This window comes from Antechinus flavipes, chromosome 3 (assembly GCF_016432865.1).
Source record: "Antechinus flavipes isolate AdamAnt ecotype Samford, QLD, Australia chromosome 3, AdamAnt_v2, whole genome shotgun sequence".
Classification (NCBI taxonomy): domain Eukaryota; kingdom Metazoa; phylum Chordata; class Mammalia; order Dasyuromorphia; family Dasyuridae; genus Antechinus; species Antechinus flavipes.
The window spans coordinates 617,111,657-617,134,850 of record NC_067400.1 but is presented as its reverse complement, the minus strand read 5'-3'; the positions used below and the strand labels follow the sequence as shown (position 1 = coordinate 617,134,850).

The 23,194-nt window shown below is 52.5% G+C and overlaps 1 protein-coding gene across 1 annotated transcript in view; it reads left to right on the top strand.

Moving 5' to 3' along the window:
- The window catches only part of PPP1R37 (protein phosphatase 1 regulatory subunit 37), a 33,072-nt gene extending 10,031 nt beyond the window's left edge, over positions 1-23,041 (top strand). The window contains exons 2-13 of the mRNA XM_051989417.1: positions 15,983-16,080; positions 16,405-16,450; positions 17,290-17,390; positions 17,591-17,710; positions 18,174-18,324; positions 18,803-18,958; positions 19,346-19,458; positions 19,953-20,094; positions 20,379-20,545; positions 20,664-21,396; positions 22,171-22,261; positions 22,347-23,041. Of these exons, the coding sequence (XP_051845377.1) occupies positions 15,983-16,080; positions 16,405-16,450; positions 17,290-17,390; positions 17,591-17,710; positions 18,174-18,324; positions 18,803-18,958; positions 19,346-19,458; positions 19,953-20,094; positions 20,379-20,545; positions 20,664-21,396; positions 22,171-22,253 (1,910 nt within the window). The 3' untranslated portion in view covers positions 22,254-22,261; positions 22,347-23,041. The remainder of the gene's footprint in view (positions 1-15,982; positions 16,081-16,404; positions 16,451-17,289; positions 17,391-17,590; positions 17,711-18,173; positions 18,325-18,802; positions 18,959-19,345; positions 19,459-19,952; positions 20,095-20,378; positions 20,546-20,663; positions 21,397-22,170; positions 22,262-22,346) is intronic.
- Positions 23,042-23,194: the final 153 nt, after the last annotated feature.

Genomic DNA, 23,194 nt, shown 5'->3' with positions numbered 1-23,194 from the left:
CAGCTAGCACCGAGACCAGGGCTCCTGGCTCTGTTCAGAGCCCTGGCTTTGGGGGCTGGGACCTAGGGTGGAGTTTCACTCCTAAATATGGAAAATCTTGGCTGTCTTTCTCCCATTTAGTTTTCTCACTTGAGTAAAACAAAAGCCATACCCCAGATTCTCCTGGCTTTTTAGGCCTTGAAGGGATGGTCCTGTGGGGGACAGGAGGCCCTGCCCTGACCTCCCCCCCCCCCCCACTCTCCCAGTGCTCCTCACTTCTCTTAGGAGCTGGAGGCGTGGCTGCACACAGACGGATTCTCTGGCAGTTGGCAAGATGCTGGATTTTGGGGTCAAATGTTGGGTTCAGATCCCAGCCATGCTGCTTCCCACATGGGTGACCTTTGGTTTCCGAAGATAAGACTTGGTTCTTGTTGGGTCTTGGTCCCTTCCTCTCCCCCTCCTCCCCAAGGGTTTGAGTCCTGGCACTCGGCTCCTTCCAACCTGCCTGCGCTCCTCAGCAGGTTCCTGGGTGGGCGAGCGCTGCCCCAGGAGCCTTTGGTGGAATTCTGGCATGTCCGCCCTGTGACTTTGAGCTTTGGCTTCTGGGCCTTGTGGCCTCGTCTGCACAAAACATTGACTCCCTGCGCTCAGGAGGATTGTGAGAAGCAAATGCTTTGTTGTGGGCAGAGGGCCTCATGGCAGCTCAGAGGAGGCCAGACTTGAGCTTGAAACACGCCGTTGGGGAAGCCTGCCTGGCCGTTGTGGGTCTGAGCTTCCTGTTTGAAGGCGGCCCGCTCAGCTCTCGATGGACGGTCCCATACAAGCTGAACGAGAGCCCTAGTTATCATTATCATTAGAAACATGGTTAGCAACCCCACTGTAGCTGGCCCAGAAGAATTATGGCCGTGGTGTGTCTTTCCTTCTCCAAGAGGACCGTGAGCTCAGGGAGCTGATGCCAGGACGTGCAGATGAGTTGGATTGTGCCAGGTCACCGGCCTCCCTTTTCCCTCCAGAGCCATCCAGGTCCAGGGATCAGAGAGAGACCAGGATGCTGGGCTCTGGAATCGAGAAAGACCTGGGCCTGTTAGTCTCAGTTTGACGGAGGCAGCCCCATTCAGTGCTTAAAGCCAGGGAGGAAATCGGGCAGAGAAAAAAAAAAATCAGCCTGGGAGGGTAAGTCTCCAGATTTTTGGCCTGGGACCTATCGTGAGCCCATTCATTGGAGCCAGAGGCCTGGGTGAGTCCCCAAAGATAAGTGGGGGGATCCCTTCTGTCACAGGGAAGAAGAGAGCTGGGTTGTCTGGCGGCTGGCTCTAGTGGGTGCCCAGTGGCACGCCGTCTCCTGCTGCTCACCGAGATGGTGGTTTGTCCTTTCTCCAAGAAGACCCTGATGTCAGGGGGCTTAAGTGCTGAGGGGCTCGGTGCAGTCAGCCTAGAATGGCCCAGGGTCCCCTCTGCATCGGGGCCATCTCCAGGCATCTGGATCTGGCCTCTGGACCCATATGGCTCGGGATGGGGATGGGGGGTGCCACTGACTTGGCACAGCCCTGCCTCCCTCCCAACTCACCAGCGTGTCCAGGTAGCACTTCCTGATGTCATGGTTTTCTCTGGTAATGAAGGACAAACAACCAGCCCGGTGAGGAGGAGGAACTGCCCCTGGCGACCCGGCTGGAAAAGGCCACTTGGGGAGCCCAGCTTCCTCTCCTCTCCCCTCCTTTCCCATTGTTCCATAAGGTATCATGAAGGTGTGATACCCTTCCCACTAATTGGGCGTTGCCTCAGTCAAACTGAGACTGGCTCCAGAGCCCATCTGGGGCGATCTCTAGTCGTCCTGATCCATATCTCGCCACTTGACTGAGATGGCTCCAGAGCAGAGAGCCAGGCTGGTGACTGCACAGGCTCACCCCCTTAGGTCCAGTTCGCTTGCATGCTCTTGGAAGAGCGCTAGCCCTGTGGGCAAAAGGCCTGGATCTCCCAGCTCAAATCCAGGCCATGAGGAATCCCTGATAAATCTGGGAATGTCGGCTGAAATCATCTGTGTAACGCCCTTGCTGAGTTGTTGAGGACAAAAGAAATCCCAGGCGGGTCTTCTGCGCAGCAGGAAGGGCGGGCTCGGGCCTCTGCTTTCTCCCAGGTTGGAATGTCTGAGCGAGGCCCTCCCACCTGTGGGTGCCATCCGTGACTGGCCCGCTTGGGGAGTGGCCGCCTGCCTGGAGCTGTCTGCTCGTGGGCACCGCGTGGCCCATCTGCCCCTTCATATCTTCTCATCAGCCCTGCCTAAGGGATCTGCCGGCCTTTCTGCATCTAGAGGGGCTCACCTCCAGTACCAGCATTTGTTTTCCAGACCCTGAACCAGGTGCCCGGGAAACAACAATGCACAAAAAAATAGCCCCTCCCCCCCCGCCAGTCCCTTAGGTGTAAGTCAGTTTAAAGTCAACACAAAAGAAATAGTGGGGCACGATGAGCAACTGGGGACTGGGTAAGGGTCTGTCAGGTCTGGGATTTTGCTTTTTGTCGTACGCAAAGGCTCATTGGAAATAGGCGCTGTGTTTCTTGGGACTTCATCCATCCTTGGGAGAAGAAAGGACATCCGAGAAAGGGTCTGACTTTTGCTGAGTGGGGGGAGATGGGAGAAGGCCAAACAGCTGTTCTCAGGCTGTCCGCGTTTGCTCCACAAGGGCGGGGAGGTGGGGGTGGGGGCCTTTACAGATGGGAATGAGAAACCCGCAGAGAACAGGCATCTAGGGACCGAGGGGCCGAGTCCTGGGAGTGAGGAGATGGTCATGGACAGTGGAGGAGGCGTCGGGAGCTGGAAGATGGGCAGATGGCCCGCAGACTCCAAGCCAGCGAGCAGGACTTCCGTTGCTGGGAAAATTCTAGCTCACTCAGCTTGGCACACATCTGGAACGGGAAACGGGAGCACAAAGAGCCAGCGTGGCCGCTTCCAGAACCGGTCGGGCAAGGCTGACTTCTCTTCCTTCTCTGACTGTCGCACTAAGCCGGGAGATCGCTTCAGAATGGTTTTCGCCAAGCTTTTGGTTAAATGCCTCATGTGAATTGGGTGTGGAAAGACAGGGATTCCCCCAAGTCTGGGTGGCTTTTTCGGAGAGCAGTTGTTAGTAGGGCATTGGGTCCCATGGAGGGCCCAGGGATCTGCTTTTTAATTCTCATCAGAGGGTTGGCTAACATGGCACATTTATTAATTTGGAGATGACGCCACATGGGGAGGGATAGCTGACGTGCTGGCTGACAGAGCCGGGATCCAAAAGGACCCCAACCGGCTCTCAAGGATTGGGCAAACGTTTATGAGGTAATACCAGGGATGATTAAAGTCTTGCCCTTCAGGACCCAGTATAGGGTAGGGGAGGAGATAGGCCCTATTTGTTCTCAAGATCTGGGGGGCTTAGTGGGATGTGGAGCAGCATGTAAGTGTGCAAGAAGGCACCACCCTGTGCCCTGGCCAGCTCCCTGTGCAGCACTGTGCTCAGTCTGGCCTCCAAGGTTCAAGAAGGCTGAGGGTGAGCTGGTGAGGCGTCAGCCCTCTAGGGAGTTGGGTATCAGAAGGGTTGAGAGCCTTCTGAGAATTCCAACATAACAACTAGGATGGCATTTATTCAATAAATGGGGGGAGGGCGAGGGTCACACTTACCCAGCTTTCGTTGCAAAGTATTGGGTCTAGCTCTTGGGGAACAGCTGATCAGATGATATAGCAGATGGTGATGACTCTTCTTAAATGTCATTTCCACTGATAAGATCATCAAGGTTTGGTGCTGAATCATCTCAGCCCCAGGAATGCAAAGACAAAAGCAGACCAGGCCTTCATGGAGTCGTAGTCCCCCCTCCCCCATCTGACAGGGCAGACAACCTGTGAGTGACCAAGTGCATCCTGGAAACACTCAGATCAGTTGGAAGGAAGTTTCAGGAAAGGCAACATGTCGTCATCATCTTAAATACCGAGGCTAGGTCGGATTTCTATCAGCAACGCTGAGTGTTTGCGACATGAGCATAACTATAAGCGTGAGCATTTGATAACAAGAACAACAGAAATCACATTTTGTCAATAGATATAGAAAAATCTTGACCAGCTATAATACTCATTCCAGTTTAAAAATACTGGAAGCCATAGGAATAAATGGATCTTTCTTCAGTATAAGTTGTATCCAAGTAAAGCCAAGACCTAGGCTTATCTGTGATAGAATAAGGTAGAGGCTTTTCCCTAAGATCAGGAATAAAGCAAGAATGTCCATTATCACCATTCAGCATAGAGTCAGCATAGACCAAGAGGAAATAAAATAATTGCTCTTAATGGTTTGCTTAGGGAAATGATCTAAAAATAATTGAAACCATTAACATCAACAAAAATTGCAGGACCCACATAAATTCCCAGCATTTCTTAAAATTAGAAAACCCGGCAGGTAGCTATAAAAGGATAAATACCATTTAAAATCAAAGTATTAAATATTTGGGAGTTTGTGCGCCACAACACACTTGGGAGCAATGTAAATATAAGTAAAAATACCTTGCCCAAATAAAGACTGGTTTCAGTACTTGGAAAAACATTAATTGCTCACAGGTAGCTTAGGTCAATATGATAGAAATTACATTATTGTCTAAACCAGTACCATTCTAATCTAACCATCAAAAAATTACTTCATAGAGCTAGAGGGAAAAAAATCATCCAGAGGATAAAGTGGTCAAAAATATGAAGGGAAATAAAAATAAAAATTTTTTAAAAAGTGAGAATGGGGCCTGGGAATATTAATCAATCCATTAGTAAACATTGAGCACTTAACCAGGTGTAAGCCATAGTCCTCAAAGTGATTTGATTAAGAAATAAGCTCCTCAGTGCACCAGATTAGGTATATGTGTGTAGAAGCGAACATGCTTAGCAGCCTCATGTTTGGGGAACCCAAAGATCGCAGCTGTTGGGGTACAAAGTCACTAGTATTTGACAAAAACTGGGAAAACTGGATTTTGTCCTGGCGGAAACTCCTTATAGGGCAACATCTCATGCTGTACCAAGATAAGCTCCAAATGGAGACTTATAGACATAGGGTAGCATCATGAATTAAAGAATATCCATCCTCAGTTGACAAATGGTCAAAGAATATAAATAGTCCATTTCCAGAGGAAGATATGGCCACATTTGAAAAAATGCTCCCAAATCACAAATGAGAAGAATGCAAGCTAAAATGACACTTCACACTCGGGAATTGGCTAAATGAACAAAAATTGAAAATAAATGCTTGAGGGGCCATGAAGAGACCTGGCTATCGCAGAAAGCAATGTGCTCCCAAAGTCATTAAATTGTATACCCTTTGACCCAGTTGTACCATTGCTAGATCTATATCCTTAATAATAATAACTAGCATTTAATTACTTAACTCCTTATAAATAGGTCATTTGATTCTCAACAACCTTTTTTTATCCCCATGTTACAGATGAGGAAACTAAGGTAAGCAGAGGTGAGACACTTGTCCAAGATGACAAGAGTAGTATCTGAAGTTAGCTCAGAATTTGGGCCTTCCTGCCTTTGGGCCCAGGACCACCTTACTGTCAAGGTGAAAGGACCCATATTTATAAAAATATGTGTATTAATCTTGTGTTGGCAAAGATTTGAAACTGAGGGCGTTGCTCATCATTTAGTGAATTGCTTAAAAACAGAAGAAAAATAATTTGGAAAGATTTTGATTGACACATTCCTGACGATTCATGATGAAAATCACATGCACCTCCTGAGTCAGGTGGGTGGTGGAGTCACGGTGCAGATTGACACTTAAAAAAAAAGACTTAAGCAACAATTTGTTTTGCTTGATTATACATGTTTGAAAGAATGGTGATGAGAGAGAAAGAATGGAGAGAGAGAAGGCTATTTTTGTTGCTTAAAATTTTTTAAATTTAAAAAATGGAGGAATTTGGAAAAGGTCGCAGGAAAAATAAAAACCTGTGTTTTTGACATGTTGATTTTGAAATGCTGAAGGGGTGTGTGGTTCAAGAAGTCCAAAAGGCATTGGATGACTGAAAACTGTAGCTTTGGACAAAATGGGACTGGAATGGAGAAATCATCAGCATGTAGAGGATTGTCTGAGGGGAGCCGAGAAGATCGGTAAACAATATAAAAAAAGAAGTGGGCCCGTTACAGAGCCTGGGTGGGGGGAGACCTCTGGTTAGTTAAGGTGACATACCCAAAGAACAGCCAAAGAACCTAAGAAAGAACCAGAAAAAACTAATCCATTACCTTATTGTCAGATACTTCAGAGGCTGGGAAAGTTCAGGTTGGAGGAAAGGCCAGTCGGACAGAGAAATGGTTTCGGCTGAGTCATGATGTCAGCACTTGATTGCAGTGGGTTTGAATTCAGTGAGAGCGACAGCAGCCAGGTACTCGACATAACCATCTTACACGGGCATGTTGGTAGGTAGATGGAAGGGCATTGAATCTAAGCCAGAGGGTCCCGGTGTTAGGGAGGGGGATTGAAGGATCGGGTCTGTCTCCTGGAACAGCAAGGAGGCAGATCAAGATGGGTGTCTAAATCAAAACTGAGTGGTAGATTTAGAGTGTGAGTCCCAAATGAGGGGAGATCCCTGAATGAAAGCTTAATGGGAAAGTCCAGCGGTGGCAGTGGAGAGCAGGGAGAATTCCAACTTCCCTCGGTAAATAGGGGTGTGAGATATGTGAGAAGGCTATGAAGAGAAGCAGCTTCAGCATCAGAGAACCAAAATAAAAATATAAAAATGAGAGAGTCCCTGCCCTCTAGGGACTTCTCTTTTAGTAGTGAAAGACAGTGAAGTCTCATGGAGGGGTAACCTAGAAAGGAGATGTGGTTGCAAATGGTTCTCTTCATCATAATTTATTGAAATTGGCCTGAATTACCTCATTGTTGAAAAGAGTCACGTCCATCAGAATTGATCATCGTATAATCTTGTTGCCATGTATAATGATCTCCTGGTTCTGCTCTCTTCATTCAGCATCAATTCACGTAAATCTCCCCAAGCCTTTCTGAAATCATACTAATGATTTCTTATAAAACAATAATATTCGGGGTAGCTACGTGGTGCAGTGGATAGAGCACCAACACTGAAATCAGAAGGACCTGAGTTCAAATCTGGCTTCAGACACTTAACACTTCCTAGCTCTGTGACCCTGAGCAAGTCACTTAATCCCATTTGCCTCAGCAGCAGCAAAAAAAAAAAAAAAAAAATTAGGATAAAACAATAATATTCCATAATCCATTCAGTCATTCTCCAATTGATGAACATCCATTCACTTTCCAATTTCTTGCCACTTCAAAAAGGGCTGCTGCAAACATTTTTGCCCATGTGAGTCCTTTCCCCTTTTTTTATGATCTCTGGGATATGGAGCTAGTCTGCATTAAAAGATGCACACAGTTTGATAGCCTTTGGGCATGGTTCCAAATTGCTCTATAGAATGGTCGGATCAGTTCCACCAACAATGTATCAGTGTTCCAGTTTTCCCACATCCTCTCCAACACTTTTTATTATCTTTTCCTGTCATCTTAGCCAATCTGAGAGATGTGTAGTGGTACCTCAGAATTGTCTTAATTTGCATTTCTTTAAACAGTAGTAATTTAGAGTATTTTTTTCATAAAGATGACTTTAATTTCATCTGAAAATTATTCATATCCTTTGGCCATTTATCATTTGGAGATGACTTGAATTCTTATAAATTTGAGTCAGTTCTCTCTATATTTTAGAAATGAAACCTTTATCAGAACCCTTAGATGTAAAAAAATATTTCCCAGTTTGTTCCTTCTAATCTTGTACACCTGTTGGAGGAGGTACTTGGTGTTACTTTGTTGCATCAGATGCCTTTTTGTTACCTGTAGACAAGAAACAGTGGGATCTTGTATGCTCTGCATCTTTTCATCACATGGATGGCTGTAAGGATGTCGTCTGCTGTAGAGAATTGTTGGTTTGGGAGGATCTTCATTAAAGTGTTCTCATAAGGAGGTTACACTAAGGAGAATATAATATCCTATTGTCCATCAGTAATAATACTGGGGATCCGTTTTCTTTCTTATTCTTTTAGTATCTTTTATTGGAAATATTTTGGAAACCTTCCTTTCTGTCCCCTTAAAATTTTTTTGCTTCCAGAGTGACTTTTTTCCCCTCTTGTTCAGGCTCAGACTATTGCCGTGCTCACTACTTTGTCTTAGACCATTTCTCCTTTTAAAAACAGATGGGTAAAGTTATTGCCATCCATTGCTTCCAGCAGAAGCCCTTGGAAGTCTGTTCCGTTTTGGTTCTATTTGTTGTCCTTCCAGGATACTCTGGCAATGACCTGGTTTAGTTGGCATCTCAATGTGTTTTTCTGGCTCATTTTTCTCCCTTCTGCTTTCTGTTGTTTTATGAGATCATAACATTCATTTTCTGCCAGTCTCAGCTGAAGTTGTTTGCGCTTGGGTTTCTGCTCTAAATCGGGTGTCAATTTCCATTTATGACCCACGAGTAAGTGTTGGCCGGGGGAGTGCTGCTCCTCACGCTAATGCTTGGTTCACAGCCATGAAAATTGTCTGACAATCATAAGAAATGGTTTTATGGTCTCTTCTCATTGTGATCTTCTAATTTGTTGCTGAGGTCAGCTTTTATCTTTCATCTTGCCTTGTTGGTCATCTTTTCCTCCCTTATGTCCACTCCTCCCCTCCTATAGCTCTTCCTCCTGTTCCATCAGCTCCTTTTCCATTCCCCTTGAGGATGGTGTAGACTTCAAAGGCAGCTTCTTTGTTTTGGTCTGAATTGAGGGCTGGAATTGTAAGGATCAGGGAAAGGTCCCCCACCCCAATGGAGAGAGCTACCATGGCAGTGTTCCAGGACAGATCTAGCCAGCCCTAAACCCTTTCTCTCTCCTCTTTGACTTACTTTGACCCTGCTGCAGTTGCTGGTTGGATGAAAATGAGCTCTTAAGATCCTGGCGACTCTCCATCAGTACCTGCTCAGCCTATGGGCTGGCAAAAGCCTTTTTTTTCTTTCTTTCTTTCTTTTTTTTTTAAATCAATGGGGACTGATTGAGTTGGCCTCTTCTTCTTCTTCTTCTTCTTCTTCTTCTTCTTCTTCTTCTTCTTCTTCTTCTTCTTCTTCTTCTTCTTCTTCTTAAATAATAACTTTTTATTGACAGAACCCATGTCAGGGTAATTTTTTTACAACATTATCCCTTGTACTTGCTTCTGTTTCGATTTTTCCCCTTCTTCCCTCCATCCCCTCCCCTAGATGGCAAGCAGTCCTATATGTGTTAAATATGTTGCAGTATATCCTAGATACAATATATGTTTGCAGAACCTAACAATTCTCTTGTTGCACAGGGAGAATTGGATTCAGAATGTAAAAATAACCCGGGAAGAAAAACAAAAATGCAAATAGTTCACATTCATTTCCCAGTGTTCTTTCTTTGGGTGTAGCTGCTTCTGTCCATCATTTATCTTTTTTTTTTTAATATTTTATTTTATTTTATTTAATAATAACTTTATATTAACAGAATCCATACCAGGGTAATTTTTTTACAACATTATCCCTTGCACTCATTTCTGTTCCGATTTTTTTCCTTCCCTCCCTCAATTCCCTCCCCTAGATGGCAAGCAATCCTATATATGTTAGATATGTTGCAGTATATCCTAGATACAGTATATGTTTGCAGAACCGAACAGTTCTCTTGTTGCACAGGGAGAATTGGATTCAGAAGGTAAAAATAACCCGGGAAGAAAAACAAAAATGCAAATAGTTCATATTCGTTTCCTAGTGTTCTTTCTTTGGGTGTAGCTTCTTCTGTCCATCATTTATCCATTGAAACTGAGTTAGGTCTCTTTGTCAAAGAAATCCACTTCCATCAGAATACATCCTCATACAATATCGTTGTTGAAGTGTATAATGATCTCCTGGTTCTGCTCATTTCACTTAGCATCAGTTCATGTAAGTCTCTCTAAGCCTCTCTGTATTCATCCTGCTGGTCATTTCTTACAGAACAATAATATTCCATAACATTCATATACCACAATTTACCCAACCATTCTCCAATTGATGGGCATCCATTCAATTTCCAGTTTCTAGCCACTACAAACAGGGCTGCCACAAACATTTTGGCACATACAGGTCCCTTTCCCTTCTTTAGTATCTCTTTTGTTCATCATTTATCAATTGAAATGGAGTTAGGTCTCTTTGTCAAAGAAATCTACTTCCATCAGAATACATCCTCATACAATATCATTGTTGAAGTGTATAATGATCTCCTGGTTCTGCTCATTTCACTTAACATCAGTTCATGTAAGTCTCTCTGAGTTGGCCTGTTCTAAGTGAGGAACTAAGTGGCCTGATAAGTACCTTGAACAATAGACATTTATTAAGCACTGGGGCTACAAAAAGAGGTAAAAGCCCTGGGGGAGCTCATGGTCCCATGGGAGAACGAGACAGGCAAACCAATGTATACAAGCATCAAATTCCACTGAACAAACTATAGACAGGATAAATAAAAAATAAATGAGAGAGACGGCTGCGAGGGGAAGATGAGATTACGTCCTCCCTATGGTATTAGGGAAGGTAAGAAGGAGGGGAGGAGTTAGAGAGAAAGATGATGAATTTGGTTTTAGACATGCTAGGTTTAAGATGCCTCCTGCATCTCTCTGAAAGGCATCTAGAGGTGTCAGATTGGTTGTCAGCAGAAAGGCTAGGGAAGGTAGCTGGGAAAGAGCCTGTAATTAAATCTCTGGGAGCAGCTAATGAGATCACCAGGTGAAGAGGTATAGAAGAAGAAAAGGGACTGGACACCCAAGGTCAGAGAGGGAGGAAATGTGGAGGATGTGGAAGAGCAGACTGAAAAGGGGGAAGAGAACAAGGGGAAAGAGGGGTGTCCCAAAAATTTAGAGAGAAAAAAGAGCATTGAGGAGGAGAGAGGGACCAAGAATGTCCGGGGCTGCAGAGAAATCTAGGAGAAAAGACTCATGGGTTTTGAAGCTTAAGAGATCCCTGGTCCGAGGAGCCAGACTGTAAGGGCTCAGAGGCAGCGAGGAGGGCAGGTTGTGACTAGTTGAAGCTTTTAGGAGGCCCCGGCTCTGGGGGTGTGATGAGTCTCGGGTCTCTCCAAGTCATCCCGATTTGAGACAAAGTCACTTTTATTTTTGATTTGTCCTGTGCCGGCTATATCCAACACCTTTTCCACATCATTTTCTGAAGAGGCAGCGAGGTGGCGCCGTGTATAGGGTGCTAGGTCTGGAGCCAGAAATGTGTGAGTTCAAATCTAGCCTCAGATACTAGCTGTGTTATCCCGGGTAAGTCTCTATTTGCCTCAGTTTTCTCATCTGTAAAATAACCTCCCAGAGTTGTGAAAGATAAAGCAGATATTGTCAAGTGCTTTGCAGACCTTCTATTCCTGTCTAAACGATAGCTGTATTTATCTTGATGATTCCTGAGTGGTCCATAGGAGCTTTCTTTTTTCCAGCCTCTTGGAGGGCTCCTCCTTCCCCAAAGTCCACTAGCTTCAGGGCCAAAGTTGATTTGGTTGAGGAGGGTCAAAGGGTGTCTCTTGTTCCTTCCCTTCCAGCTGCTGAAATAGAAATGACAAATGATATTCCTGCTGTTGGTCTTTTTCCCTTGTTGCCATTATGGACTCTCTAAGGGGGATGGTGAGGTCCTATGATATATATCCGAACACCGGCCCTGGAGGAGCCAGAGTGTCTGCGTTTGGACCCGTCATCCCCCGTGTAGGCTTCTTCCTGTCTCTAGACCTCTGGAGCTCTTTGAGGCGATGTTCCAAAGTTCTTTCGGGACTTTTCCGTGTTCTCTGGGTTTTTGGTCCCCTCATGGTTTAGCCCAGACAGGCTGGACCTCAGCAGTGGGTAGTGACTCTTATTAACCAGAACAAAGGCAGCTCCCCTGCGGTGCGACCAGAACAAACACCTGCAGTGTTTGTAGGTGATGTTCCCTTGGCCAGCAGCCAGCCCTGACCCGTGGGGCACCGGAAGGTCTCCTGAGCCCCGTTGGCCAGGAGCTGGCAATACAGCGCCCGTCACACAGGAGGCGCTTCTCCCGCCCCTTCCTCTCTTCTTCCTCCTGCCAGGGACACCTTTCCTTTAATCTCTTTTTCTTCTCTTATTGCCGAAGCTAGCATTTCTGATACAATATTGAATAGTAACAGTGATGGTGGGCAACCTTGTTTCACTCCTGGTCTTACTGGGAAAGGTTCCAGTTTATCCCCACTACATATGATGTTTGCTGATGGTTTTAAATAGATGCTCCTGACTGTTTTAAGGAAAAGTCCCTTTATTCCTGTACTCTAGATTTTAATAGAAATGGGTGTGGATTTTGTCAAGTGCTTTTTCTGAATCTATTGAGATGATCATGTGGTTTTTGTTAATTGGATGATTGATAGTCAGTCATGCTAATAGTTTGCCTAATATTGCATCGGCAGGGATACCTTTCTAACCTCAACACAGGGCATTCTTTAATCTGACCCCTGCTTCTTGAAGACTTAGTGGCTTTCCCCATCCCTTCTATCCCCTTCTAGTAAGATTAAACGTGAGCTTAATTTGGCCTTCAAGGCTTCCACATTCTGGCATGGGCCGGTTTTTCCAGGTTACTTTCTCTCCAAGCTGAACTGCTCACGTTCCTGAGCATTCAGGGATTGCTTTCTTCCCCTGTTCCTTGGTCTCTGCCTGGTCCCGGGCTGCTTACCCTTCAAGGCTGCCTCTGGGACGTTTGTCTCATGGAACCTGGGACTCCTTCTGTGCTTGGTGTTTGGGTCTTGATGATACCTATCTTTGGACAGGTCTTGATTCTTGACCCTAAGTGACCCACCTGAGAGGAAGGACCGCATTTCACCTCTTCGCCCCGGGCCCAAGTACAGGCTGTTGCTCATAACAGATGTCTTACCATGTTTTGCGGGCTTAAGAGCCTTTTCCCAACTCTTCCCTCTCTGTCTCCCCCAGTTTGACCAGACTTTGCCAGTGTGCAGAGCTGAGGAGTCTTTGTGCTCCCCAGGCCATCCCATCTGAGGCACTCTGGCTTAAGAGAAAGAATGGTGGGCCCGCGGGCAGAAGGCCAAGAGGGAGAGCCACCCTCTGACTTTAACCACACCCCCAGAGCCTCTGTCTCTGGATTTAGGGGGCTGAAGAGGCAAGGTCCGAAGGTCACGGGTGGAGACGGAAGGGGCTTGTCTAGGGCGGCGCTCACCCGGGTTGGGTGCACCTTTTGGACCCAGCTCTGCTCACAGCCAAGCTAGCATCGGTAGACTGTGCTTAGAGTTGGTTCAGCACCCTGGTGTGGTGGATGGGGGAGCCTGAGCCCCTTCCCGGTCCCTGCGTCAATATAGACAGAAGAAGCACACACGGGGAGGTGGGGTCAGGAGGAGAAGGCCTGGTCAGTGCAGGCACTGTCTGTGAGGGACAGAGCAGGACAGGTGGGAGGGCAGGGAGGAAAAGCTCCGAAGGATTCGGCAACAATCTCCACTTTCTGGGTGGTTCCATTGCATTCCGCCCCCTTCTCTTGCTCCCTCCATCATCTTTTGCCCTTCCTGCCAAGGATCCAGATCACGGTCTTAGAGCTGGGAGAGACCTTCAGGGCCATGTAGCTCTTCCTGCTCTCTTGGACAGGCCTCCTACAATGCCAGTGGTACAGTAGAAATGGTGGGGTCCCCCACATGGAAAGCTAGGAGCAACCTCGAGACTAGCCAGCCTAATGCCGCTGTCCGGTTGGTTGGGCCTGGGTCGCCCTTGCTTGCCATCCCTGACCCAGTTCACCAGCCCTGGGCTGCTTTGCCCTCCTGAGGGGTCCTGGTAGCCCATGGTCACACAGCCAGCGGGCGTCAGATCTGGGGTGTGCATTCTCATCCCCTGAATCCAGTCCACCCCCTCTTTTTGTCAGTGAGAACACCAAAGCCTTCCAAAGCCCATGGCTCGGGTCTGGTGACTGCCCGCCCCTGCTTGTGTGCCCCGCTGGTGGCTGGCAGGAGTCAGCCCTGCCATGTGAGCCTCCCCTAAGAAGGGGCCTGGAGGCTGAGCATGAAAGGAAGAATGAACTTAAGAAAGGGCCCTCCAGCAAGGCAGGGTCATGGGCAGGAACCCTTTCCACCCTTCCAGGGACCCGTCTTCGTGCAAAGCTCTGGGCAGTGGGGAATTCTGGTCCTGTCGGGGTGCCCTGGGTTCTTTGTCCCCTTGCAGAGACAGAATGTGTAATTCGAAAGGAACTGCACAGACCTTGTGCCCAAACTTCTAAAAAGGTCAGGTGCGAGCGGCCTGGGAACTGGCATGGGGACAGAGTGGGGGTGGGGGGATCCAGCAGACGGCCACTGAGGAGTCTGGAGGGAGGCGGGCAGCGGAGCATCTCAGCTTCAGAGCCCTTGACCCCTTAAAGTTAGCTGTAACTCGATGCCCCAGCTCTCGTTACCCCAGCGCAGGCATTAGTCATGCAAGGGTGGTTTCAGGTATACTTGGGAGCCCCAGTGCAGGGTCAGCTTCCCAGTATTTGGGTGTGGGGCCTTTGTAACCCCACCAGAATGAAGGGGGGAGGGGGCCTGATTGGTAACCAGGTAACACACATCCTTTCCCCTATTCCCCCCTTCCCCCCATAACCCAGCCTCTTAGCATTCTGGGAGAAAGAGTAGGGAGGATCCTTCAGGACTTGGATGGAGCTGCCCCACCCAACCACCCACATATTCTGCCATCCAAGAAACTTTCTTCCCTTCTCCGGGTGACCTGGGGGAGCTCCTGAGGCAGGAGCAACACGCCCCAGCTCACTCTGCCCTCCCTACTGTGCGCTCAGACTCCCCTCGCAGCCCAGGGACCAGCTCCAGGCAGACGATGGGGTTCTTCTCCTAGGTCTTCCAGTGCGGGGCAGGCCGACGGGGGCAGTGAGCAGGAGGTTTAGGGACCTAGTCTCTGTTCTTATTCTGTGGATTAGAGGAAAGAATCCTGCAGGGATTGGTGGGGGCCTGTTTTTGAAGCCCAGTGTTTCCCCTGTCACCTCTCAGCCTCATCCGGACCTTGGGGTATTCCTGCTCCCTCCTGCTGACCCCCCCAGTTAGTGAGGATCAAGCAAGTTAGAGCCTGTGGAAAGGCTGGCCCTTCTGGGGTCCTCTCCTTCAGGGGATCTGCCCTGAGCCCCTCAGATATCTGGGCATCTCCAGGGTTCGGTGAAGGCAGCCATGCCGTCCTTCCCCAAGCTCTGGGACTGAGCAAACAGCCACCTCCTGCCAGCCCTGGCCTTGTGCCTGGGGCAGTGCCAGCATGGCACTACCAGGCAGCTGATTCCCAGGCCAGCCTCGTAGGAGCCATGGAAAGGTCCCGTTTCCTGCCCGAGTACTGGTTTGGTGGCTAAGGCCCACTGTGTGCCCTGTGCTGTGTCCTTCATGGGGAAGGGAGGGGAGAGATGGGGGGTCCCGACCCTGGGAAGGTGAAGCAAGTGGGCCTCTGGGAGCCAGCCTTGCCTTGTGGGCTAGCCTCGGAGGGCAGAGGCGGGAGCTCGGCCTCTCGGCTTAGGTCTTATAGTGGGGGAGTTTGCTCCGCATCCCTGTGTCTTCCCTGCCTCAGCTGCATTTGCACGCCCACCGCCCGATCTAGGAGTCAAGAGATTTTCACCCCTAAGAGCATTCCATGAGTTGCAGTCTCTGGCTGCAGTTTCCACAAGAATCTAATCACTGCATGACCTTGAGCAAGTCTCTTCCCCAGTCGCTGAACTTGAGTTTCTTCCTTTATGACTGAGATAAGACCATAGAAGGCCCCTTCTGTTTTTGAGGGGCTCAGCCTCTCAGGGATCCCCTGCGCCACTCCACTGAGAGCAAAGGGCAGCCTGCACCAGGGTCGGGAGGGCCCGAGAAGGAGGCGAGGGTCGGCCCAAGAAGGAGGCGAGGGTCGTCCCCAGGCTGGCCCCACTCACCTGCCCAACCTCGTACTAGCTTGGAAAGGTGGTATCGACAGTGGGAGAAGACCAAGCTGCTCCTTATCTGCCCCTTTTCCCCCACCGGTGCCTCCCTCTCTCCTCCTGACTTGTCCGTCTCCTTACTCAGCCCAGAACGTGACAGTGGAGGAGATCATCGGCGCCTACCAGCAAGCCTGCCACAAACTCAACTGCAAGCAGATCCCCAAGCTCGTCAAGCAGATCCAGGTACCTGGGGCTGGAGGAAGAAGGGAGGGGGGGCTCGCCCACGTTGGGTTTGCCTTGGTTCCCTCCTCTTCTGCTGATCTTGGCTGTTTTCCAAGGCCTCCCCTCCCCCCCCCCCCCAGTCCTGCCCTCATGCCTTAGGGCTCCCGGACCCGGTTATAGACCCCTGTTCCCCACTCTGCCTTCCTTGACAGCTCCTTTCCTCTCCGGGTCTCCAGGGGATCTCGACAGCCAGTCTCCCAGAGCCTGTCTAGTTGAGGCCGGAGCTCCTGGGTCTGGGGGCCTGTGGGGCACCGGCATCCTAAGCACTGCCTTTACTCTTTGCAGGAATTTACTGACTTGGCGCACCGGATCGACTGCCTTGATCTGAAAGGTTGGTGTCCAGAGCTTGCCTGCATCTCCTGGGTGGGCTGGGGAAGGAGGCGGGGGAGGGCTGGACCCTCAGCCTCACTCTGCCCTTTGTTCCCTCGGACACCGGGTATGTCACTGGTGGCCCATCTGTGAAAAAGGAGGGGCCGTGCTTGGTGATCTCAGGTTCCTGCCAGCCCCAGATACCGTTGTCAAGAGTGGCGGGGGCCGACTGAGAATCCGTGGGCCAGGGCTAGGTTGGCCATTTAGAGCTCCAGAGAGGGCCAGTTAGACCACGCAGTGGTTCACACCAGGGAGAGCAGAGGCCGGCCAGAGCAGGTCAAGGGAAAAGGGCAGAGAGCCAGAAGAAGGGAAGTCATGCCTTGGGAGGCAGGGGCTGGCTCTCTGCTGAGATATGGGGGCCGCTGGCTGATGAGGCTTCAAGGGGCAGGGTGTCCACCTTCAGTGTCCTGCTTGTTGTGATCTCTCAGAAGGAGGGATGGGGTCTGTGTCAGAACTAGAAGTGAACACAGTCTCCAGCTAGAATCCCTGCCAACTTTTTTTTTTTTTTGCTGAGGCAATTGGGGTGACTTGCCCAGGGTCACACAGCTAAGTATCTGAGACCAGATTTGAACTCAGGTCCTCCTGATTTCAGGGCCAGTGCTCTCTCCACTGCACCCCCTAGCTGCCCCTCCTCGCCAACTTTTTGAAGATCTCATAACACCTTGAAACACTTCCGCCTCAGGGCCACGGGAGGGCCAGAAGTTACCCCCCCCCCCAGAATAACAAGATCTGGGCACCCCAGGTGAGGGTGAGGGTGTGCGGCGATAGACAGGACCCTGCCTCCTAATGGTTTTATTCCAGGAGAGAAGCTGGATTACAAAGCCTGTGAGGCCCTGGAAGAAATCTTCAAACGGCTGCAGTTTAAGGTGGTGGACTTGGAGCAGACAAGCCTGGATGAGGATGTGAGTGGGACCCCTGAGCCCAAGCGAGCTGCCGGGGCACTGGCGGGGGGATTGGCCAACGAAGCTCCATTTCTGGGGACTCACATCTGCCCTGGGGGGGAGGACAGCCAGGGACTTGGGGCTTTCTGACCGGGCCTGCCGCGGCTGCACCTGTCACCTGCTGGTGCCTGGAAGATTCTTCCTCTTCCTCTTTCCCTCAGGGAGCATCTGCACTGTTCGACATGATAGAATACTATGAGTCGGCCACCCATCTCAACATCTCCTTCAATAAGCACATTGGCACGAGGGGCTGGCAGGCCGCTGCTCACATGATGCGGAAGGTCAGTGTCCACCTCCAGGCCTTGGAGGTCACAGTAGTTCTGAGCCCCTTCTGAGGTCTTCCTTCACACTCCTTCTGCGTCACATGTCTGAGAGCAAGGATCCCTGCAGGGACCTGCCCCCCTCCCTGCCAGCATCACAGCGCGTTCTGTCTCCCTTCAGCTCCCTGAGTGCAGTACTATTGGCAAAATTCCCTACAGCTCAGAGAGCCCACCATGTGCCGAGGGACACACATGCCCTAGGGTATCGGGCCGAGTGCCCCCTGCAGCCTTGGGCAGAACATTTGGGTGTGGGTCCGAAGCAGTCAGGAGGCTCTGGAGAGCCACCATGTAAAAGCTTGACTGAGGGTTTTGCTTGGTGCATCCCCGTGGGTGGAGATATAGGGGAGCTAATGGAGGCCATGGGAGGCTCAGGTGGGGCGATGGAGCTCCAGACTCTGACCTGGTGCTCTTTGGGTCCCACTAGACAAACTGCCTGCAGTACCTGGATGCCCACAACACCCCCCTGCTGGACCACTCGGCCCCCTTTGTGGCTCGGGCGCTGCGTATAAGCAGCAGCCTCACGGTGCTGCACCTGGAGAACGCTAGCTTGTCCGGGCGGCCCCTTGTGCTTCTTGGTGAGTGGCGCCTGGCAAGGGCCCGGAGAGGCTTCGGGGCAGCACCTGAGCCTCCCGGGACTCGCACCGTAGCGGCGAGACCCCGTCCAAGTCTCGGCACGGCTTCTGCTCCGGCCCGGCAGGCTGGGTGGCTTGGGGCAGGCCCCTTCCCGGGCTTCAGGCCTCGCTCCGTAAATGATGCTTGGGCCGGTAGTTCTTGGCCCTTTCGGACTTTGGCAATTGGGGGTTCTGGGGTTCTTAAAGTCCGTGACTCCTCTCTGACTTTGTGATGAAAGGCTCAGCCTTTCCCTGGGTTTTTAATAGGGTGATAAATAACGGTTTAGTGGCTTCCATGTTCCCAGTGATGACCCTGGTGATTGGGAAATCCCACGGAACAGGGCAGCAGGAGGAGCTATGGGCTAGAACAGAGGGAACCGAGGTGGGGAGAGAGGAGTGGGCGAGGGCAGGGGGCTCATGGTCCTGGGCGTGCCCCTGGCAGCCACCGCCCTCAAGATGAATATGAACCTTCGGGAGCTGTACCTTGCCGACAACAAACTGAATGGGCTCCAGGACTCGGCCCAGCTCGGGAACCTTCTCAAGTTCAACTGCTCCATCCAGATCCTGGACCTTCGGAACAACCACATTCTGGACTCAGGTGGGCAGGGTAGCCGCCTCCCCTTGGGGATGGGAGATGGAGCCAAGCAGGAGAGGGGTTCGCTTCTTCCTGGCCAGAAGCCATCCAAGAGGAACGCCGCTTACCCCGAATTGGTGGGAAGGTCACTAGTGGTCCAGAAATCGTGCCCATGTCTGTGTTTGCCTCAGACTCTCCATCTGTAAAATGGGGCGGGGAGAGGGTCCCAGCATTGAGCGAGCTCCTCAGCCTTCGCTCCGCCAGGAGCCGGGCCTGGGTTTGTTTCTCGGACGAGACCTTTTCCTTTTCCTTCCCGAGCTCTGTCCTTTCAGGCTAGAAATAGGGAGCTTGGGAAGCGGGAGGGAAAGAAGCCGAGCAGGACTCAAAGCAGCCTCCGGCTTGTTCCCCCAGGTCTGGCCTACATCTGTGAGGGCCTGAAGGAGCAGAGGAAGGGGCTGGCCACCCTCGTCCTTTGGAACAATCAGCTGACACACACCGGCATGGCGTTCCTGGGCATGACGCTGGTGAGTGACAGGGCCCAAGAAGGGATGGTCCCCCATGTTACAGAGAGAGAGAGTGAGCTCAGGCAGTCAGAGTCAGGAAGTGGGGTCCTTCCATCCAACATAGGACCGGGGAAATGCTGTGCGTGTGTGCGCTGTCTCTTGTGTACACGTGTGTGCGTGGAGGGCATGCGCATGCGTGTCATGGGAGGAAGGCCATGGAGCACTTGACCTTGGGCTTGGCCGGCTCCCTGTGCCACAGCCCCAGTCCCGTTGGGTCCCGAGATCCCCCGTTATAGTTGGTAAATCAGAGCTGGAAGAGCCCTGGGGGACGTTGCAGGAGCCTGGGCCCACTAGTGACCGGATGCCAGCCGGGGAGGTCCTTCCCCCATGGGGATTGGCCACTGATTTCCCGTGTCCTGCCTCCTGGGGGGGGCCACCTTTGCGCCTTCTCACCAGGCAGGGCCCTGCCTGCTCTCTGGCCCACATTCTGTCTCCCCAATTTTTCTTGTCCGTAGCCCCATACTCAGAGCCTGGAAACTCTGAATCTGGGCCACAACCCTATTGGAAATGAGGGTGTCCGGAACCTCAAAAATGGGCTGATCGGAAACCGCAGCGTCCTGCGCCTGGGACTGGCCTCCACAAAGCTGACGTGCGAGGGTGAGGGGCTGGGCAGGGGGAGGGGGGTTGGAGGGAAGGGCAGCCTGAGAAACAGGAAGGAGTGAGGTGGGACTGAGCCAGGGATGGGGGGAAGAGGGAGACGGGAAAGCCCCGAGCCTGGTTGTGGAGGCCCAGCCTTGGGAGGAGTCCGAAGAAGTCTTTGGACTGGAGGGATGGTGGAAGGAGCAGAGGGAGAGAGAGTAGGCTCCGAGGGCAGGACAGAGTGACCTTGGCTCGGAGTCTCTCTTCTCACCGGGGGCCCTGGCTGGGCTTGGTCTCCCCAGGAGCGGTGGCAGTAGCAGAATTCATTGCCGAGAGCCCTCGCCTGCTCCGGCTGGACCTTCGGGAGAACGAGATCAAGACTGGGGGGCTGATGGCCCTGTCCTTGGCCCTCAAGGTCAACCAGTCGCTGCTGCGCCTTGATTTGGACCGGGAGCCCAAGAAGGAGGCAGTGAGTGGGGTCCCCTCCACCTGAAGAGAGGCGGGCTCGGGGCGGGTCTGGGGCATCCTGGGGGTGCAGGGCCTGGCTTCGACCCTCCCTCCAGTAGCCCTGTCTGCCCCGCTGGCAGGTAAAGAGCTTTATCGAGACCCAGAAAGCCCTGCTGGCAGAGATCCAGAATGGGTGCAAGCGCAACTTTGTCCTGGCCCGGGAGGAGGAGGAGAAGGAACAGCAGCTGCAGCTCTCAGCCTCCATGCCCGAGATCACGGTCACCGAGGCCGCCCAAGAGGAGGTCACGGTGCTGGGAGAGCCGGCCGACGAGGCCCAGGAGAACGGGGACTTGGGAGAGGCCAGGCCCGAGGCCCCCGGGCCGGCCGAGGACTCGGACTCTGACACCGAGGAGGAGGAGGACGAGGACGAGGACGATGGGGGCCGAGAGCACGAGGCAACGCGGAGCCCCGAGGTTCAGCTTTGCACCGTTAGCGGGAACTACCTGAGCTCCAGAGCTAGGACCCCTCCGGGCAGCCCGGCCCCCTCAGGCCCAGAGGCTCCTCCGGAGAGCCCCAGCGGGCCCAGGCCAGAGCTGCCAGGCGCCGAGAAACGCATCTCGGTGTCCAGCCCCGGCCGAGGACACAAGGTGTTCGTGGTGACTCGGGTAGAAAGCCCCCCAGAAAAGGCGGGCGAGGCCCCGGCCCTGCAGACTGAGGCCCCGGCCAACAGGTCAGGGGCTGGCCCCGGTCCCGGCCCTCCGGACCTACCACTGCCCAATGGGCTGAAGCCAGAGTTTGCTCATGCACTGCCCGATTCCCCTGCCGGCCACGGAGGACCAGAGGGCAAGGGTGGCGGCTGTGGCCTAGAACATGGTGAGCGCGGGCCCTGGGCCACGGGGGCAGCTTCTCTCCCGTCTTGACCCTACCGGCGTCCTCTCCTCCACCCCTCCCCCACTTAGATGGCTCCCAGCTCAGGCCTCTGGGCGTCATGGGCAGCTGTCCAGCAGGGAGCCTCCCGTCTGTCAGATGAAGACCCGTGGCCCGAGGCGCCTCGGTCAGTGTCAGAGCGTGAGGGGGCCCTGGGACAGTCTGGACACAAGCCTGCACCGGCTGCCTCCAGCGCGGGGTCCTGACTCTCGGCTCTGTCACTCACCGTCTCTGAGCTCACTGCGCCCGGGGGGTCCCAGCGTGGTCCCTGCACCGGGGCCCGTGAGAGCCCTCACTTGCGGCTTCAAGCTCCCGGGCCATCCTGGCCTCTCCTTTCCCTCATGAGGGATGTGGGGGTTGGCGGGGCTCAGCCTCCATTTGGCGCCCTCATGGGTTTGGGGGCTGCCCGGGCTAAAGCCTTGGCATCCATAGGAGAGCCTTGGACCCCCCGTAGCTCCAGGGGCTGGCGGGGAGCCCCCAGCCTTCTGTGAGGGGTGGGAAGTGGGGCCAGTGTGAGGCTTGGGCAAGGGCAGAACCCTGCCCTGCTCACGTTTCCAGAGGCTTCTGGGCCGGGGGTGCCGGCAGCCCACAAAGGGGCAGGTCTGGCTCAGGATGGTTCATCGCCCCGGGATGTTGGGCAGCATCCTGCTGGGGTTCCAGTGACCGTCCTGGGACACTGGGTCACTCATGACATTCCCTCTGCTCCTCTCTGAACCCTAGAACTGAGCTGCTCCAAGAACGAGAAGGAGCTGGAAGAGTTGCTTCTGGAAGCCAGTCAGGAGTCAGGACAGGAGACACTGTGACGCCTGAGGTGAGGGGCGGGGGAGAGGCCCAGGGGGTCGGGGGGCTGAGGAAACAGGGTCCAAGGGGCTCATCCCTTCTCTTCTCCCCCCAAGATCTTTCTCTGGTCAGGCTTCGAGGACCTGAGACCCCGCCCTGTGCCCGGGATCCAGACGCCCTCCATTCCGGCTCTCCAGGATGGGGGCCCGTCCTGGGCCAGCGGCCCCCGGGGCTGGGGGAAGCAGGCGCCTGAGGAAACACTACGAGGGACCCCTGGGAAGCAGATCCGCCCCCTTCCTTCCCCGGATCCCTGGATCCCCATCTAAGCACCTCTATTTATTTCCCCCTCCCCTCTCTGAGGAAGGACCAGAGACTGGGACGAGCAGGCCCAGGGGGTGGAAGGAGGTGGGTTCTCTCAGGGAGGCCCGGGGAGGGAGGTGTGCACAACTTGGGTCGGCCCCAGGGGGGCAGGGACGGCGCACGGTACTGATGAGCGTCAGACCAGGGGAGAGGCCCTGGGCCGAGGGGCACGTGGAGCCGGAGAGGGGCCCGAGGGGCTGATGAGGAGAGCTCTCTTTACTCAAGTGCAATAAATTTATCAGGGAGCTCGGAGGTGTCCAGGTGGCGCCTGGGGGTCAGAGGGGCTCCCTGGCAGCGGCGGGGAGCCCGCTTCTCGGCATTCCGCCTGGAGATAAGCCTCAGAGAGAGGAATTGGGGTGGGGGCGGGGCAGACCCTGGTGGGGCCCCTCCTCTCCCTGCGGCACACATCTCTGGTCAGACTTTTTTCTATTAAACGCCTCCGTCGCCAGCATGGGGAGCCCCGAGTCCTTCTTTCTTTGGTGACCCAGGAGGTCAAATGGAAATGCTTGTTTAGAAAGGGCACATTTCCCGTCTGTGGTAGCATGGGCCTGTTGGAAGAGAAGCAGGCACCAGGTGCCAGGTGATGGGGCGATGGGGATGGCCC